This window comes from Vombatus ursinus, unplaced genomic scaffold (genome assembly GCF_900497805.2).
Source record: "Vombatus ursinus unplaced genomic scaffold, bare-nosed wombat genome assembly UNPS02014812.1, whole genome shotgun sequence".
Taxonomy (NCBI): domain Eukaryota; kingdom Metazoa; phylum Chordata; class Mammalia; order Diprotodontia; family Vombatidae; genus Vombatus; species Vombatus ursinus.
Window position 1 is genome coordinate 40285008 of NW_020954590.1, and position 16275 is coordinate 40301282.

Consider the following 16275-nt stretch of genomic DNA (forward strand, 5'->3'; position numbering starts at 1 on the left):
AACCTAGTTTCTGGGATGTGAAATCAACCCCCCCCACACACACTGCAATCAGCAATCATTTTTTGCGTGCTGAAAGCTAACTTGTCTCAAGAAGCAAAATTTTCAGCCTTAAAGATCTCCTTTGAGAATGCCCAGCTTTCAACTCTATTTGTAGATTTCTTTTTTTTAAAAATCTCATTTTATTAGCCGTTCCAAATTCTCTTACTCCTTCTGTCCCTTGAGATTGCAAGAATCTAGGAGATTTAATAATGAGACACTTAGGTAATCAGAATTGCAAAATTCGAGGGTGCAGAGAGAGGGGGAATGAAGCAGATAGGAAGAGGGATGTTCTCTCTGTGGGTCCCCATTCTCATACATTAGAATCCTCTCTTCTCCCTTCCACATACATGGAATTTGTGTGAGCCCATGGGGCCCATATCTGACAATTCAGTCAAGAGATATTTATTGGTACCCAGAGAAAATGAAGAGCAGTACAAGGCCCTTAACCATGCACTATTTGCTTTGGTTCAGCTTACAGAGAAAAAAAAAGTCCCCTGGAAAAAGTTCTAAGGGGTGTTCATGGTGGTACTTCCTGACACCTGCCAAACTCTATTTCATCTCTCTCTGTTTGCAGAACATATCATGTGTTGATTGGTATTTCCTGGGAACCCTAAGGATTCAACAGAATGAGCCTATGCATCTATAAATCAGCCAGCCCAGAAATGGTAATCACAGAAGAAGGCAGTTTCAGGAATAAGGAAAACACTCTCAGGAATGCTGTGATCTGGAATCTAAACACTAAGCCTCTTCGGTTCTTCAAAGGCAACACTGCAAGGGATTTTTCATAGGATCATAAAGTCAAAAGAACCTCACTGGTCATCAGATCCAACTCTCTCATTTTACAGATAAGGAAACTGAGGAACAGAAAAGTTAAATGATTTGGATAGGATCATATAGTAAGTGTTTGGTTTGGGATTTAAGCCCAGGTCTTCCTGACTCCAATTCCAGCATGCTATCTTCTACACCAAGCTACTCCTCCAGGAAGGACCTACTAAAGGTTGACCATAGCTATGGGAGAAAAATTATGTTGTTAGGGTAGCTTGCTCCTCTAATTGCTAGAACTTGTTATGTGGTTAGATATGGGGAGGGGTGAGGGAAAGTGAAGAATCAAGGATGACTTTAAAGTTATGAACTTGAGAAGGTGGAAGGATGGTTATATCCTGGAGAGAAATAGAGAAATGAGGAGGAGAGGTGGCTTTAGGGAGAAAGATAATGAGTTCCATTTTAGATATGTTGAATTTGAGGTTGAATACTCATAGAATCATAGATTATAGAGCTGGAATGGTCCTGAGAGGTCATCTAGCCTAACCCCTTCATTTTACAAATAAGGAAAATGAGGGAATACCAAATATTTGGACCAAGATCATATGAACATTCTAATGTTCTATTGCAGATATCTAAAAGGCAGCTAACGATGTGAAACTGGAGCCCAGAAGACAGAATATGGCTAGCTTTATAGATTGTGGAGTCATCTGATTACAGATGATGATTGAACCTACAAGAGTTAATGAGAATGCCAAGAAAGAGAAAAGAAGAGGACCCAGAGTAGAGATTTGGGGGACATGAACGGGGCAGAGCGTTATTGATGATTCAGTAAAGGAGATTGCAAGGAAAGATTGGACTAGTAGGAAGAAAATCAAGAGGGAACAATGTTAGGAATATTGAAGGAAGAGAAAGGATCCAGGAGAAGGAGGTAGCCACTAGTGTCAAATGTTTTAGCATTTGAGAAGTCAATAAGGAAGAAGACTGAGAAAAGGCCATTGAATTTATCATTTAATATATCATTTTAACCTTGCAGAGAGCTGTTTCAGTTGAGTGGTAAAGATGGAAACCAGATTGTGAGGACAAAATCTGAGAGTTGGAAGAGACCTTAGAGGTTATGGATTCCTGTTATAATATCTGTAATTAGTGATCATTCAATTTTTGAATGCATTTTCTCAGTGATGGAGCTCACCACCTCTTCCGGAAGCCCAGCTCTGTTGCTGACTCCTTGTACAACCTTGGGCACATCTGTGATCTCTCTGGGTTCATCTGTAAAACTAAGGAGTTGGATTTGATGAACTCTAGGTACCCTTCCAACTTGAAAGATATTATCCTATGATACCATTATTTTTTGAAAGCTGCTAGAATGTGCTACAGGGAATGCATTTCCCTAAATTCTCTAGAATTGTTTTTGAGTAGCTTAAAACCCTTCTTCAAACGCCAAAGCTTTAAATACATATAAAAACTGTTTAATTTTTCTAAAACCTCTAGATGTCACAGTGTATGAAAGACGGCAGATTTGAGCACGCTAAAAGAAAAACTTCCTAGTAACGAGGGTGATCCCAAAGTGGAATGGCATACATACGTCAGCAGACCAAGTTTTCCCTTATCAGAGGTCTACAAAGAGAGGTTGTCCAGCCACTGATTGAAGATGTGGTAACTATAACTTCTGGGTGGGACTAGATGACAACTCTGATATTATCAGTTCAACAGTTTATTTTTCCTTTGCCCACATAGATTAGTAATCACTGACTGATGGATAGAGAGGACTTCATGAAAATTTTTAGACAATCTCCAGTTAGCAAACATAATCCCAGATAATGACAAATATGCTCATTATAATAGTAGTTGTATTTTTTCACTAAATCAGTATTCTGATGCTTTTTATGGTTTAGAGGCAACCCTGGGCTCTGTTAGGGTCTTCATCGAGTGGAAAAAGCTATGAGTGTGGGCCCAAAGACAGACTTTATGGATGAATGCCCCACTGACACCTTAAACTCAATTATGTTCAAAACTGAACCCTTCCCTATGGGTAGCTGGGTGGTACAGCAGATAGGGTACTGGGCTTGAAGTCTTTTGAACTTCTCTATTACTGTTGAGGGTACCACATCTTCCCATTCACTAACCTAGATGTCATCATCAACTCCTCATTCTCACCATGTCCCCTTGTATCCAATCTATTGCCAAGGCCTATCAATTGCACCTTTGTGACATCTCTCAAATGCATCCCCTCTTCTCTCCTCTAACGTTGCCACCATCCTGGTGCGGACCCATGTCATCTTATATCTAGATTATTGCAACAGCATCTTGGTAGGTCTGCCTGCCTCAAGTCTCTCCCTACTTTAACCCATCCTCCCCATAGCTGTGGAAACTGAGCTTTCTTCAGACCAGTCTATGCCCACTCCTCCTCAGCCCCCACATTCAATAAACTCCAGTATTGCCCTATTATTTTTAGGATCAAATATAAAATTTTGTTTGGCTTTTAAAGCTTTTTATTATTACATCATATATTTTACATATTTTATATTATATATATTTATATTTTATTACACATCTATAAATTGTTTGGAAAGGTTGATGTTTGCCACATACACAGTAAATATCTACCCTACACAGAATAGGGCAGGTGGGAGTAGAGGCAGGAGAGGGGAATTCAACACATCTGGCAATGGAGACAACTGTTAGTAGCTTATGAGAGAGAGAGAGTGAACCTGGAAAATATTTATTTATATTATTTATTATATTAAGATACATAATATTTTATGTATGATTATATAAAGGCCCTTCTTCCCCTCCAAGCTTCTGACACTTTATTCTGACACTGTATTCTGCAGTCCAATGGCCTCCTTGCTCTTTCTCAAACATGGCACTCCATCTGACTGTGAGTTTTCACTGGTTGTCACTCATACCTGGGTCTCTCTCCCTCCTTATTTCCACCTCCTAGCTTTCCTGGCTTCCTTCATGTCTCAGCTAAAATTCCACCATCTTCAAGAAACCATTCCTGATTCCTCTTAATCTCAGTGCCTTCCCTCTGAGATTATCCCCAATTTAACATGTATTTAACTAAGTACTTTCAAGATATATGCAGGGTAGGTCAAAGTTAATCTGAGATGAGAAGGCATTAACATCTGGGCAGAGGGGGAAAAACCTTCTATAGAAGGTAGGACTCGAGTCTTGAAGACAGCAAAGCCACCAGAGGCAGAGGTGAGGAGGGAGAGCAGTCCAGGCATGGGGGACAATCTATGCTCAGGCATTAAGATGGGAGCTGGTGTGCTGTGTGTGAGAAACAACATATCAGCCTATGTGACTACAATCAGAGAGTTTATGGAGGTTAATAAATGAGGTGATCCTGGAAATGCAGAAAGAGGTCAGGTTATGAAGAGCTTTAAATGCCAAACAGGGGACTTTCAATTTGATCCTGGAGGTAATATAAAGAGCCACTAGGAAGCGCTGAATGATTTATAATGTCTTAGGATCCTTCTAACTTGTTAGCTAGCATCAAGAGTCCTTTTGGTTCTTAACTTTGTACTTCATAGAAAACAATCATTCATTTCATTATTACATCAAAGTACCACATTCTGTATTATTGACACAGAAAAAGCATGCCATTTCTCCCAGTAAGTCTTGTGAGTAGCAAAATTGGCTGTAGTTACATTAGAAAAAAAGTAGGCTAACTACGGATGGCTCTATTTCTAAAGTGGATCTATTTAATTCAGGGTTTTCAGTAAGCAAAATGACATTTAATCAAGGTCAGCTTTACTCAGGTGCCAGCCAAGGGTTATAAGCTACGCATCTGTCTCCCCATTGGTGAGGTGAAACCAAAGGTAGCCATATTCTGAATTCTTTAATTTGAGCACATGTCTGCCATAATATGGCAGCTTTGATAGTGCCTCCCAAATCAGAAACACCTTTGACTCCAAATGAATATCTTTCATGGTCTTGTCCATAAAAGCCTAAGAATTCAGCGGAGGCACAGCTCCCTGTGAATTTATTTTGTGTGCCAGCCAGTGATTCTGGTGTACTGTGCCAACCAAGAGGCATACCCAGCACAAACCAATCAGTTTGCAACTCATCTAACACTCATATCTATAAATTGCTTGGAAGGGTTGATGTTTGCCACTTACACAGTCAATATCTATCCTACACAGAGCAGGGCAGGCGGGAGTAGTGGGAGGAGAGGTGGTCTCAATTCATGGGCCATTGAGACAACTGTTAGTAGCTTATGAGAAAGACAGTGCACCTGGCAAAATGGTCATTTCCATTCCAAGTCCCCTTCCCCAGGCCACGCTTTCTGGACCTATTACAACTCATCATGCATAAAACATATGTCTGGGGAGAAGCAGATGTCCAAATGAAGCTGTTCACATTAACTAGGGTTTGATTGCATCTCTAGGAGTTATAGCTATTACCAGGCACCATTATAAGTTACCAAGCCCCAATTATGTACATGGCACTGTATGAATGTTTAATACAGCACTGCACAAATGAATGGATCTTGGGTCCTTTGATGGCGACAACAGCTATTTTTTCAACCTCAAAATGGGACCTGTTTGGTGACTCTTAAGTCAGCACCTTCATCCCCTAGCTCTGTAGCTGATGACTTGTAGAATGGGCTTTGACTCTGCAGCTTTCACATTTTATACCCCCCAGGGCAAAGCCTTTCTAAAACCTGACAGCATCGGCTCATCTCCCCCAGCCCACACAAAGGCCTTCCCCCCACCCCATGATGGATTAATCCTGCTGCTCCCCAGTTCATCTTTTCCCAGCACAAGACTACAAAAGTCTAATCTAAAAGCTTCCTTCTCTAAGCTTTGTCACTATTCTTGAATCACAGTAGGTGGCACTTCAACAGCTCCGCATAAAAAGAGATTTCATGAAATACTCTAAGAAAATAATTGCACACAATCCTTTGTTTCTCAACTCCTTTAATCCTTATTTGGGATGTGGCCACCATAATTAAGTGCAATATTCTGGGTGTCAAACTAAAACTTACAGCTTTGATAAATATTAGGTGATTAAGCTATTTATAAAATATATAATTTGAAAATCTGGCATTTCATTTGGTACGATTATTTCTTCTGTGCTAGGACTACTCTCCACGTGGATGGTACTGCCAGGAAGGGAAATTAATAAGGATGTTCACTTGTGAGTTTCAAACTATTTCCAAATTTCAAACAAGCTGAGACAAAGTCTCCTTGGGAAGAAGCAGATTTTTTTTTTTTTTTAAAAAAAGAAAAACCATTACAAGTGAAGTGATTACATTATGCTTTTGAAAATGACTCTCTTCCTTTGTGAAAAAGCTTAGAGATCTCAGGGACTGGGTGATAATAGGGGAGATTTTCAATTTAACAGTACAGTTAGAAAGTGCCTACCAGAAGGTCCACCATGTTAGGTTTATTGTTCCTCAGTGTCTTCACAGCATGGAAGACATCAACTGCCCTCCGGTGCCGGAGCATTTCACAAACAATGCTGATTGCACAAAAAGTCCCACTGCGGCCACCTCCATTCCTGGAATAAAGGGAATAAAGTAGCTTGATTACTTTTTGCCCTTACATTCCCTTTTCCTCCCAGTTGTGCTGGGCAGCCTATGGAAATATCTGATTCAAACACTGGTGAACCAATAATTAGGATAGCCTTTTGAGCTAGTGTAAACTCTCCACCCAAGCCATTACTTCTAATTAGAGATAATGGGGTCAATTTTCCACAGTATTTGCCACACGGCTTACCTGTGAGTGATTATCTGAAAGAGTCTGGGTCCCAGCCTGATTTTGTATCAGGACCATATAAGGCCATGATGCCACAGAACCCAAACAACTGGTTACCAAAAGAAAACTAAGGAAGGAAATGGGCTTCCTACATGGGCTTGCTTCTGTGCCTAAGACAGCTGCTGAATCTGAGGCCTTCTTACCCACGTATCTATCCCTCTGAATGAATTCTAAAAGGACATTCAATTCAAAGCACTTGGTGGTTTATTATCTTTGGGTGAGTTCTCTCTGAACATAACCATTAGGTGGAGCTACATTATCCTGAATGTCATGCTTTTTACCTTGGAGAGAAGAAAGGATGGGATATATTCCAGGGAGGTTGTTTTTTTTTTTCCCTCTCATTCCTCCTAGACACTTCCTTTCTTATGTTCCCAGTTTTAGGGAACACCAGTAGAAACTGGTTTCTTAATGAGTCGATATAGAAAACTTTTTTTTTTTTCTACATTTCAACCAGCACAGGCTTAAGCTACTATATAATGAAGGTATTTCTCATTTTGATTTCCTTGAAGCTATGAGATAAAACATTTAAAATGGGTCAAGGGCCAGATTTCTAATTCAAATACACTTATCTTGTTTCTGAGGATTGTACATACATTCACATACATGTTCTACTTAAAGATCAACAGGTGATATGGTAAGAAACAGCACAAGAGTTGGAATCGAGATACTTTGGTTTAGATCTTACGAGGATACTTTTGGTTTAAATCTAGGGAAGATCACTGAACCTTTTTGGACATCAAATTCCTTATCTGCAAAATCTGTAATTGAGGAGGCTGAATTAATGAGGGGGTTCTTGGCCTTTTTCATGGCATAGACCCCTTTGGCCGTCTGGTGCAGCCTATGGATCCCTTCTTAGAAGAATGTTTTTAAATGCATAAGATACAATACATAGGACTAAAAAGGAAACTAATTTTATTGAAATATAGTTATCAGAATATTGACAAACCAAGTTTGACCTCTTGAAATCTTTCCATCGGGTCCATCCATCCAAGATTAAGAACCCCTGTCTAGACTGGATATCTCTAAGGTCCCTCCCAGATCTACAGTCTTTACTCCTCTATGTATATTATCTCTTCATTCCAAACCTTTTTTTCTTCTTCTTATTTTTCAATCTTGGCATAGATGATAAAATTATTGTACGTCTAAAATTTGAGTGACTCAGACAGTACATCATCGTAAATTCACTCTCACTGTCCCTCTAAGTTTCAGTTGCTACTTAATGCTAGGGGTAAGCTTATAAATGGGAAACCCAGACCAAAGGTTTAATGCTGGAAGGAACTCATCTCAACTTTTTGGCCAGTTAGTTCAACTTCCTCATTTTAAAGATAAAAAAACAGGCCCATGGCCAGGAGTCTTTTCACTGTATTATATGGCATTAGTACTGGTGGTAGGGTCTGGTGGCTTCAGGATTCTTATAGATTTCTGAGAAGTGCTGGACTTCTCATGGCTGTTCATGAAACAAAGGTCAGTTAGGAGGGGCTTAATTCCTAGAGAGAAGATTCCCTTCTGAAAGGAAGAAGAAATTCAGGAGCTGCTGTTTATTCACACCATCTTTTGGAGTCATTGAGGTACTGGCCCTGTAAAATAGAGGGTTGCTATCTATATGACAGTCTGAGCGACTGAGTTAATGGAATGGCCTACGATAGGCCTGGACCAGACTACATGGGGACAAGTAGATGAAAATGCCTCCCTTTGGAATAGAGCGTACATGAACTAAGACTGGATAAGGATGAGAAAAGAAGGAGAAGGAACACATCTGGGGACTGCCAGGGACCCCATGGAGGTCCTGGGAATCTGGGAGTGTTGGAGGGTGGAAGACTACTTTTGTTACCAGGTGATTTTGCCTAGGGCCAACCCTAACATCAGATCAACTTCATTTGTACTTCAGTAGGAAGCTTCATTGTGTAATCATAACTGCTTCCCATTGAGAAAGCAATGAAAATTAAAAGTATCTGGTTGTTGAAGTTTTCACAAATGCTCCAAATGACAGCTGGTTGGCTAGCTACACATTATCTCAAATGAGATAATAAATGGAAAAAGGCTTTGAGAAGTAGACAAAAGCAAGGTGGTTATTATCATTGTTAATACTAATAGTAGCAACAATAATATTACATCAGCTTTGCCGAGAGGCTTCAAAATGTATTAGGCAGCAACAATTCCATTAAAATTGCTGAGCAGACACTGTGTCCTCCACCTACAGCATCACAATCTGCCCCTTTCATCACGCTACCTTCACATAAGAGGCAGCTAGGTGGTAGAGTGGATAAAGCGTTGGATTTGTAGTCAGGAACACCTAGGTTCAAGTCTCCTCTCAGACATTTAGTAATGGTATAAACCTGGGCAGGTTATTTAACACAGCCATTATGTTCTTTTTGTCACTACTTTACCTGGCAGATGAGCTTCAAGAAGGAGGATTTGTGAAGATCAAATCAGATTATATATGTAAAATGCTCTGCAAACCTTAAAGGTATACATAAATGTGAGCTGTTATTAATCATTATTATCAGTAGGGTTAAGCACAACCATCTGCCTACATCAGACCTTCTCAGGATATGTCTTTACATAGATTCTTAATGGGAGTAAAAGACCAAAAAAGACACAAATAGGAAAGTCTGCTGTTTGATTTCTCAATAGGTCCTGGTCCTGGCAGATAGAATGACTTTCCTTCCTTCCTTCCTTTCTTCCTCCTTTCTTTCTTTCCTTCCTTCCTACCTTCTTCCTTCAAAACCTCTGTTCTCCGTACTTACAGACAATGCACGACTGTCCGTCCTTCACCGCCATTATATTCTTCTTGCCACTTCTCCACCTGGCGTATGAGCTTCAAGAAGGAGCGTTTGGACACTGGTGTATCCCTATACATTGGCCAGCCCAAGAACTGGAATTGCTGTACCATCCGGTATCCATCTTGGGGCTGTGGAAAATCAGATGACAATCACGGAGGAATAGGTACTCTTTACTTTGAATTCCAATGGGCTGATTTCCCTTATTTGATCTTTTTATCAAAGTGAAACGTTATTAAATCAGACATTGCCTATAAATAACCAAGACAGTGTACACTGGCCTGGAGAGTTATGATTTTTAATCTTCTTGTGTTATAAAGAACCAGGTGCTTTAAATGACAGGCTGGGAAAATAAGAGTGGAGCAGAATACTTGCACTCCTGCAAGAACCCAGAGCAAAATGTCAAGGAATAAGGATTTAACAGATTGTCCACAGGTCAGAAAAATGGCTTTACTTTAATCACAGGTGAGCTGAAGGGGAAGAATAAGTTATAATCTGAGGATCTGTGCATGAGAGGTGTGGAGTAGGTCAGGGACACTTAACTCTGCATTTCATGTAAGGGGAAAATTGTCTTGTTTAGTTATTTGAACCTTGAAAAGATATCAATATTGCATTAATTTTTAATCCTGATTAAACCTTGCTGTAGGTTTTAATCAAGTCTTCCTCTGCTTATCAGAAAAAACAAAACAGGTTTTTGCCTTCTATACCAACTGAGACCTAAAGTGAGGTAGGCCAAACTGGATGTGATCCTTACCCTGGATGCATTATAAATTCGGAATATTCGGCTGATGATGTCCTCTTCTAAATCAGCAGAGACAAATTCTACTTGGATGGGGCCATGTCTGTGAACTCCATTTTCTGGCCAGTACTGGGGACATAGCTGGATTCAAATGTGTAGAAATATGAGGTTAATGAATTATAGGAGAAATTTTACTCTAGTGGCTTGAACAAGGGCCCCACAGGAGAAACACTCCTGTTCTTTAATCTCTAAAGCATCATTTAAATGGAGTTACTTCTCTCCCACTTGATTCTAAAAAACAGCACTGATTCTCTCTTTCATGCTGCTGATGGGCCCTAGTCCTTAGGGAATAACTGGCTTCAGACTATCTTCACATGACTGTGTAATGAATGGTAATTAAATCTCTCTTACCTAGTACTCTAATCTCTAGCAAGTCCTTTGGATTGAGATATTCATTTGGAACAGTCAATTTACAACCCTAACCTGTGACATGCTGTACTCATTCTTAGTGCAGAACTCGACACATAGTAAATGCTCAGTAAATGCTTTTCATTCGTTCATTCGTTCATTCGTTCATTCATTCATTCATTCATTCATTCATTCTAGGGAGCTAGATCTACTTTGGGATGAAAATCTTACATGAAAAGAAACAACCCAATGAACTTTACTCCCTGCCACGCAGAAGGTCAGTCCAGTTCTGGCTGAGATTGGTGGGTAAAGTGGGCAGAGGTTGGATCTTATCTAATAATAATAATAGTGGTAGTAATAACAATAATGGCAACTAGATGGCTCGGTGGATAGAGTGCTGGCCCTGAAGTCAGGAAGACTCATTCTCCTAGGATCAACTCTGATCTCAAACATTTACTCACTGTGTGGCCCTGGGCAAGTCATTTCACCCTGTTTTCCTCACCTATAAAATGACCTGGAGAAGGAAATGGCAAATCACTCCTGTATCTCTGTCAAGAAAACCCCAAATGGTGTCACGAAGGGTCAGACATGACTGAAATGACTGAACAACAATGATAATAACAATAGCTAACTCACATAGCATTTACCATGTGCCATGCACTGTACTAAGCACTTTAGAATTATTATCTTATTTGATCCTCACAGCAACACTGGGAAGTTGATGCTATCATTATTCCTATTTTACAGATGAGGAAACTGAGCAATGAGATGGCTTGCCCAGGGTTACACAGCTAGGAAGTGTCTGAGGCTGGATTTGAACTCAGATCTTCCTGACTCCAAGCCCAGTGCTCTATCCACTATACCAACTAGCTACCCCTATCTAAACTTTGTATTTTCCCAAGCACCTACCATTATAAGAGCCTAATATGTGTAGATTACAATTAAAAGTAATTCTCAGGCTGGGAGATACCCAGGAGACTAGAGTTACTCTGAGATTATCTGAGGGTTTATATCTATTGTAGGATAAGACTGGGATTCTGGCTTGGTTGGAACTTTCAAGATAATCTTGTTATCTCTGCAGATGAGCTCTGCAATGTATTATGATGACTTGTGGGTATCGTGAAAAATCCTCAGAGGGCACTGTTTACTGGACTATGACCTAGGGTAAGATGAGAATGTGAGAGGAGGTATTTCGCCCAGGAAACAGGCTTTGAATTTGAGAAAGTCACTTGGGCCGTATAAGGCAGTGCCAAGTTTTCCTTATAATTTTCTTTCTGAAAAGACAAGCCATCAAAAGTTTAAAAATGCATCTACTCGATTACCCTTCCCTCCACTAAGTCAGTTCAAGGATAGAATAAAAACAAAAACAAACAAACAACTCCTTCTATGTTTCTAAGTTTTTAAAAAGGTCTATACTTTATGTCAGAGTGGACTTGGGTCACTCTGCTGCTTCACCCAAGACTTAAAAAGGAGATCTTTTTGTTTTTCTCTTAAAGCTATGCCCTTTCTCTCTTGTGTCTTATTCCCCAGTCATACCCACGTTTTCCCATCTTGTCTTCTGAAGTCCAACACAAGGATGATACAAGTGCTCAACTTAATTTTGCTATGTCATCGAGGGTTTTGCATGTATGAACCATTACTGGCATTACTGGCATCTTCTTTGGAAACATAGATCAGAACCCCTCCCCAGGTTCTGAACCTGGGGTCTGTGAACTTTATTTTTTGACAACTATTTCAATAGAATTGATTTCTTCTGTTTTGTTGTTGTTCAGTTATTTCAGTCACCTCTGACTCTTTGTGACCCATTTGGGGTTTTCTTGTCAAAGATACTGGAGTAGTTTGTCCTTTCCTTCTCCAGCTCATTTTATAGATGAGGAAACTGAGGCAAATGGGGTGAAGTGACTTGCCCAGGTCACCCAGCTAGTAAGTGTCTGAGGCCAGATCTGAACTTAGTTCTTCCTGGGTCCAGGCTCAGTGCTCTATCCACTGTGCCACCTAGTTACCTTGATTTCCTTTACAAATCCTATGCATTTTATTTTCTACATTTAAAAATATATATCTGAGAAAGGGTTCATAGGCTTCAGCAGACTGCCAAAGGGTTCCATGACAGAAAAAGTTGAAGAAACCCTAGTCTGTATTTTAGTAGAGAGTTTTTGTGAATTGCTGTGGGTAAAAAAAAATCCTTCACCAGCTTTCTTTATAGCAAACCGTATACAGTTGAAGTAAATCACTTCTACTTTTACACTCTTCAAACATCTTAGGATCATTGATTTAGAGATGTAAAGGATCTGAGGAGCCATGAAAGGTGCCTTCATTTTACAGATGAGGAAACTGAGGCTCTGGAGGTTAAGTGACTTATTCAAGGTCACACAGCTTGTGAGTGATTGAGACAGGATTCCAATCTTGGATTAAGACATAAAATAATTCCTTCCTACCTACCATGTTGCAACCCTCTGTTCAAAGACCTTTTCCACCCTCTAGACTGACATGTGGGGTTATGATTCTTCATACCTATGTATCTTTCTTCCCCTAACTAGCTTCTGCTGGGCTATTACTGTTAACCAGTACATGGTCTTTGGAGAAGAAAGGTCTGTTTCAGCCTAGACCCCAGCACTACCCCTGGTCAAAATGGTTATGCTAGCAGCGACCCACTAAACCAATGAACACATCCAGTTTCCTGAGGGCAATTCCAAACACCAAGCAGGTGTTTTCTCTGACTTGCTCAAAGGCAATTCTGCAAGCCTCTGAGCTCTGCATAAGCACATCCTGGACTTTTCTGTATCCTGCTCCTCATATTCCTCTTCTCCATATATTCTCTCCATCTCTCTTCTTTTCTCTCCATGAGCATCCTTTAGCCCTCTACAACTCCGCCCTCCCAGTTGGGCCACTATATCTCTTAACAGTATTTCTATCCAGGGATCCCCCAAATACATTTGCATGCTAATAGAAGCTCCTATCTAGCTCTGGGGAGTTCCCAGTGCCTTCAATTAAAATATTTAAAAGACCTCAGAGACCCACACATATCTTTTAACAGCAAAGCCTCTGCACTCTGGGTAGGGATAGCACCATAACTGATGATTATTTTAGAGAAGGATTTTTTTAAACCAGGTTCAGAAGTCAGTACTGATTTTTGGACATTTTTATGAGCAGGTCAGACTCTTCCTAGATCCATATCTGTGTAATTACAGTAGCATGGCAGTGCATGCCCAGCAATGCCACCTTGAAGTAGCTTTAAGCTGAAAACACAATTTTTAAAGGTTTGAAACACTAATCTCTGAGGTTAGAGTTATAAGTCTATTTCTTTTGCCTAAATCTAAAGCACTGATGAATTCAGAATGGAGTGGCATTGTGTGGGGAGGCTTAGGTTTTTCAAAGGCTCCACTAATAGATGAGATTCAAAGAAAGTCAGTCAAGGGGAAGGTGAAAAGTAAACATTTACTACACACTTACTATATTCCAGACCAAGCGCTTTACATAATATCACCTCCTCTGATCTTCACAACAATCCTATTAAATAGGTAATATTATTACCCCTATTTTACATTGAAGAAACTGAGGCAAACAGAGATGAAGTGACTTGTCTAGAGTTACACAGCTAAGAAGTGGCTCACATTGGACTTTAGCTCAAGACTTCCTGACTCCAGGCTCTGGGCAAAGAACCCACCAACCCTATCGACTTCCTCCAAGCAAGGGAAACTTGAATATGTGTTGCTTGAAATTCTCAGAGATGATTATGATATAAAATCTGAATTTCAATATCTGAATTTTGAACTAATGCATGTCACTGACTCTTCCAGGCCTGTCATTAACCTTTATCTTTTTGATGACATCTAAGTAATTTTTTTTTGAGGTGTGGAGATAGGGAGAGTAAATCTAAAAAGCCTGTCTTACAGCCTGTGTCTATGGCAGCTGGAATACAAAGTATATTAAATCATCTCAGGTAAAACATGTTCAGCAAACAATGAAGGTCTTCATACTTTTGCAGAACATGCCTGTTGAAGCTTTAAAATGGATGCTATTTATCACAGGGTCTTGACAATTTTTCATCAGAGTAAACAAAGTCAATTTTAATCTTATATACACAAAAATGGACCACCTGGCACATATCTATCAACTGTAGTCAAAGGGAAACCTTAGATTCTCTGATTAAAAATGAAAATGGAAAATGTCTTTTGTTGTTGTAATTTTTGTGTTGCAACAGTTCACAATTACAAAAAACTATATTTACTTATTTTTAAACACTATTACCATCCATTTGTAAAGCTGCCATGTAAAAACTACAGCCTGCTGATGCTTATTTTCTTTTTTTGATATCCCAGGATACCAACTGTTAAAATTAGCAGGCATCGTGATGGGGTATTGAGACAGTGATAAAACCTGTACCATGTGCATTGAGCTGCTCTGCCTGGTTTTTGGTTGATGCGGTTGGTTTTGATTTTTGCTTGCTCTCTCAGTTCAACTTCCTAATAAAAAGCTTGTCTTTTACTTGGAGTGGAGAAATATGAATTTTCTAAGTTGGGGTTTGGCTCCTGACATACTGCATTCCATGCTTTGCCCAAGTAAACTGTGTAGAAAATGGCTTTAATGGTGCATAACACTTCCGTGAACTGGACCTATAAATACTTAAAGGAGTCAAGAGCTATTCTTGTACAATTGCAATAGCTTTTAAGTTCAAATGCTCTATTTAGCGTTTCCTAAAAGACTGACTCCCCAGAGTCTCTTTTCCTACACTCTGAAAATCACCTCTGTGTCCTGAATACTAGTTTGAAGTTCTTTTCTCTTTCCCTACCATTCCTTGAGTAGGTGATGAGTGTTAGGGCTTAGACCTTTAGCGCTTGGGATGAATGCCTAGAATTCAGACACTTGTTCAAAAGAGCATGTCAAAGACTCCAAGTCTTTATTTTTTAATTGACTTGGATAGAAAGCAATGTTTTAGTATGTTTTAGGATTTGTGCCAGTCAAAAAAAAGGGAAAAAATCTAAACAAATAGCATTGATATTGCCTTCGCAGGTGGTTAATAAAGAACTCATGTTGTCTCACTTGATTCTTGGAAGAACTCTGTGAGGAAGATGGTGTCTGCATTACGATCACAGATTCTTCAACTGAATGAAGAAAACGAGGCTCAGAGAAATGATTTCCCACAATCAACCACCTTGGAGCTCCAATGGATTTGAGCCTGGGGATATGATGTCAAGCGCTCTTTCCATTTATATACTGCTTTTATATTTCTATATGACATTTCATATTTTTTATGGAATTTATATACTGCTTTATAATATCCTTTATAGCTGTTATCTAATTTGATTGGTTAGTTTCTCTTAGAATCCTCATTTTCAGGAAGGACACTGCACCATCTAGCTGCCCCTCCATTTTCTTTTATACGTTGTCTTTATCTACTAGAATATAAGCTCTTTGAGGGCAGGGAGTGTCTTTCTTTAGTGCTTAATAAATGCCTGTTGAAAAAAAAACTCTTCACGATAGGTAGTACAAGTATTATCATTCCCATTTTACAGATGGGGAAATCGAGGCTCAGAGAAGTTGGTAACTTACCCAAAGTCATAAATAAATAAAACAAGTATGAGCCCCAGAGTACCTATTACTAGGGGTGGAGACTGGGTGGGAAGGAAGAAGTAGGGGTAGTTTTCAGAGTTAGGGCAATTCAACCCAAAGAACTGTGAGCTGGGAAATTAGGACTGTGGGTTCTACCTTCAGATGTTACTCTGGCCAAATCCTTTCATCCTTTTGAGCCTCAGTGTCTGACTGCCTTTACAAATGGGGGACA

The 16275-nt window shown here is 39.7% G+C and overlaps 1 protein-coding gene across 3 annotated transcripts in view; it reads right to left on the reverse strand.

The window, feature by feature from the left end:
• LOC114053920 (receptor-type tyrosine-protein phosphatase mu) overlaps positions 1-16275 on the reverse strand; it is a 958135-nt gene that overhangs the window by 10943 nt on the left and 930917 nt on the right. For all 3 annotated transcript variants that reach the window (XM_027877057.1, XM_027877059.1, XM_027877058.1), the window contains 3 exons: positions 10101-10226; positions 9314-9477; positions 6174-6309 (listed from right to left, as the gene is read on the reverse strand). In XM_027877057.1, coding sequence (XP_027732858.1) covers positions 6174-6309; positions 9314-9477; positions 10101-10226 — 426 coding nt within the window. The remainder of the gene's footprint in view (positions 1-6173; positions 6310-9313; positions 9478-10100; positions 10227-16275) is intronic.